General features: G+C 42.4%; 1 protein-coding gene across 1 annotated transcript; it reads left to right on the top strand.

Moving 5' to 3' along the window:
• Positions 1-261: 261 nt before the first annotated feature.
• MELLADRAFT_90835 (uncharacterized protein) lies at positions 262-2154 on the top strand (the record flags this gene model as incomplete). Its single annotated transcript, XM_007405325.1, has 4 exons — positions 262-957; positions 1019-1115; positions 1173-2021; positions 2093-2154. 4 exons carry the CDS (start codon positions 262-264, stop codon positions 2152-2154), a joined length of 1704 nt encoding a protein of 567 aa, XP_007405387.1.
• Positions 2155-2707: the final 553 nt, after the last annotated feature.

Genomic DNA, 2707 nt, shown 5'->3' with positions numbered 1-2707 from the left:
CGTGTAATTAAATACATGTGATACAGTTTCAACTGTGTATTTACAGTTTCAACTTTGTATGTATTTGGAGGGTGGCCTCCCTCGGGCTTCACCATTTGTGAAGAAACAAAAAAGGGCTGATGCCCCCATCCTTAATAAATCAACATCTACACAGAACACTGGGGCAGGGTAAAGCGCGTTGGGACAGGTCTCTTGAGGCCGTGTTTGTAAGTACTTCCATAGATGGCCATCTCTTCCAAGTCTCAACGCTAAAGAGCTCTAATGAACTATTACGTACCATCCCCTGAGGGATGCTTTCCATCAGAACCTCTACCTCCAATTTATGGCTACAACCCCGATCCTCCCTCTCATGACCACCAAACTGGACCACCACAACATTTTCCCCAATTTGATCACGGGTTTGAACCGTTTGATCACATGTCTGGTCCAATGCCGCAAACGCCCTTTATTTTCCACGGATCTTCAGATGGAAATTTTGGAGGATTCCCTCAAAGTCATCACATCAGCACTCCCCCTGCATCAGCAATTGCCCACGGAAATTCTGCCGTCCAAGATCAGCCTCATTACCCCAATCAACCACCGCCTAACCAGCCCGGTAGCATGAATACTCAGCCAACGACTTATACGTCCCCATCACCTGTCCTAGTCAAAGGTAAAAGAGGACGCAAGCCAAAGGCCAATAAGACCAATTCAGCAGTGCAGGATACCGCCACGTTAAAATCTCCTAATTGCACGCCGACCAACTCAAAAGACAATTTTCACCGCCACTGGGCAAGACATAAGAATTTGAATGGTGAATCGGCTAGCGATATCTTAATCCAATGGGTCCTCATCCCCGGTAATTACAACAGATGGCGCGAAAAGGGTTCCAAGAAGAATGTGATAGGCGAAGATATCTCGCAATTCTTGATTCAAAATGGAATCTTTGGGCGCGATGGAAATTCAGTGGTTCAACAAGTTTGTCACTATCGTATTGGAAGTAGCGAAACGTGTATACTAATGTAGTTTCAAAATTTAGATGCACTCGTTAGAGGATAGGTATCGAGAAGCTCTAGAGAGGACCAAGCAAACTGGCGGGGGACTAATTGGAATCTCAGGAGAGAAATCATTCTCCGGTATGTATATCTTGTTGAATTTGAACCGATACTGTGGCTCACATCTTGTATATATAGACCAAATCGAGGGGATATGCCCATCATTCTACGAACTGGACCAAATCATGGGTGATCGACCATCAGCCATGCCCTTTGATGAGATAGACCTCGTGGACGACGTAAACGAGAATGATATCCGCGATGCTTTCCAGCTCCGTACAGCCAATCAAGACGTCTTAGATGTGGAACAAAACATCAACAACCCAGATTTTAGTGACCTCTTTGACCCATCTGATACCAATGATGATTCATTCAACCTACCAGCCCCTCTACAACGCGATAACCTGATGGCGGCCATCCAAAATGCAGATCAACCAAAAGTCACCCAATCCCCGAAGCATCGCCGCGAGTCTACCAATAGCATCAAAGAAGATTCCTTCGATTCACACAGCGACGTTATAGTCAAAAAGCGACGGCCATCAGGCTCTTTTTTAAAATCAATTGGCTTTAGGGCTCAATCGCCAAGCAAGTCTGTACTCAAGATCAACACATCTGAAGCACGTGAAAAGGCGGATGAAAATTATGAACAACGCGAACGAGCTATTCAAGCTCATTCCAAGACGGCTATTGGAACACTTAAGATTGGCCAAGAGATGTCTAGTTCAATGAAAACTATCTCATCTGCCATCACGAATTTGGCAAACCCCAAACCCCCACCACGTGACAAAATCGCCAAGAAGCGCGAGAAGATGCAGTTGCGCCGTGAGAAGTGGGAGCTTCAGTTGTTAATTCACAAGCAGAAATCTGAGAATGATTATCGTGATCTTGAGCTAACTACTAAGACTATACGTGAATTGATGGAGACGGGAATGTCCTCCACAGAATCTACCAACTTGGCAGAGCGTCTGATTGAAAACCAAAAACAAAGTAAGTCAACCTTTGTCTTGAATTGGATTGAGATCACTGATTGATCTGTGACTTTTTTGAACATCGGTCAGAGTCTAGACCCGATTTAGATGCTTTAATGGATTATGACAGCAACGACAGTGATAGTGATTGAGCCGAGGAGCTTGTCAGCTTGTCATGTACAATCCCCGACTTCTAAGCAAAATCAAAAATTTGCTAACGAGTATTTTCCTTTCAATATAAACGTATTCGATTATCCTTAAACGATCAATTCTATGACTACTGAAATATGATGTTATGAAAAATTTTATCTTGTGTGCTTTGATGGTTGTACCTCTCCTTTTTTCTCGTGATAAGGTTGGATTTGTGGGTCTCAAATACCAGCAAAAACATGATTGTATCATCTCTCAAAAATGAAGTAATGAAATTACCAATGCTACGCTCAAATATAAAACCTTGCATTTATAATCGATCATGTTTTGATGTTGAAAACCAAATGATTTCAAAATCGATCGCTTATTTAGCAAATATGAGTAACTCTGTTCGAGTTACTTCACCAGGTAGATAGTGACATTGATCCACAACCAAGGATGAAAAAGCAAACAAAATCATTGATTTCTTTTCATTGATATGTAATTACAATTAATAACAACTAATGATACAATTGTTGGAATTGAGTGAATAGAGCTGCACGAGTGTCATCTGAT

This window comes from Melampsora larici-populina (assembly GCF_000204055.1).
Source record: "Melampsora larici-populina 98AG31 unplaced genomic scaffold MELLAscaffold_3, whole genome shotgun sequence".
Classification (NCBI taxonomy): Eukaryota; Fungi; Basidiomycota; class Pucciniomycetes; order Pucciniales; family Melampsoraceae; genus Melampsora; species Melampsora laricis-populina.
The sequence above is the reverse complement of the archived record's forward strand: the minus strand, read 5'-3'. Positions and strand labels throughout refer to the sequence as shown.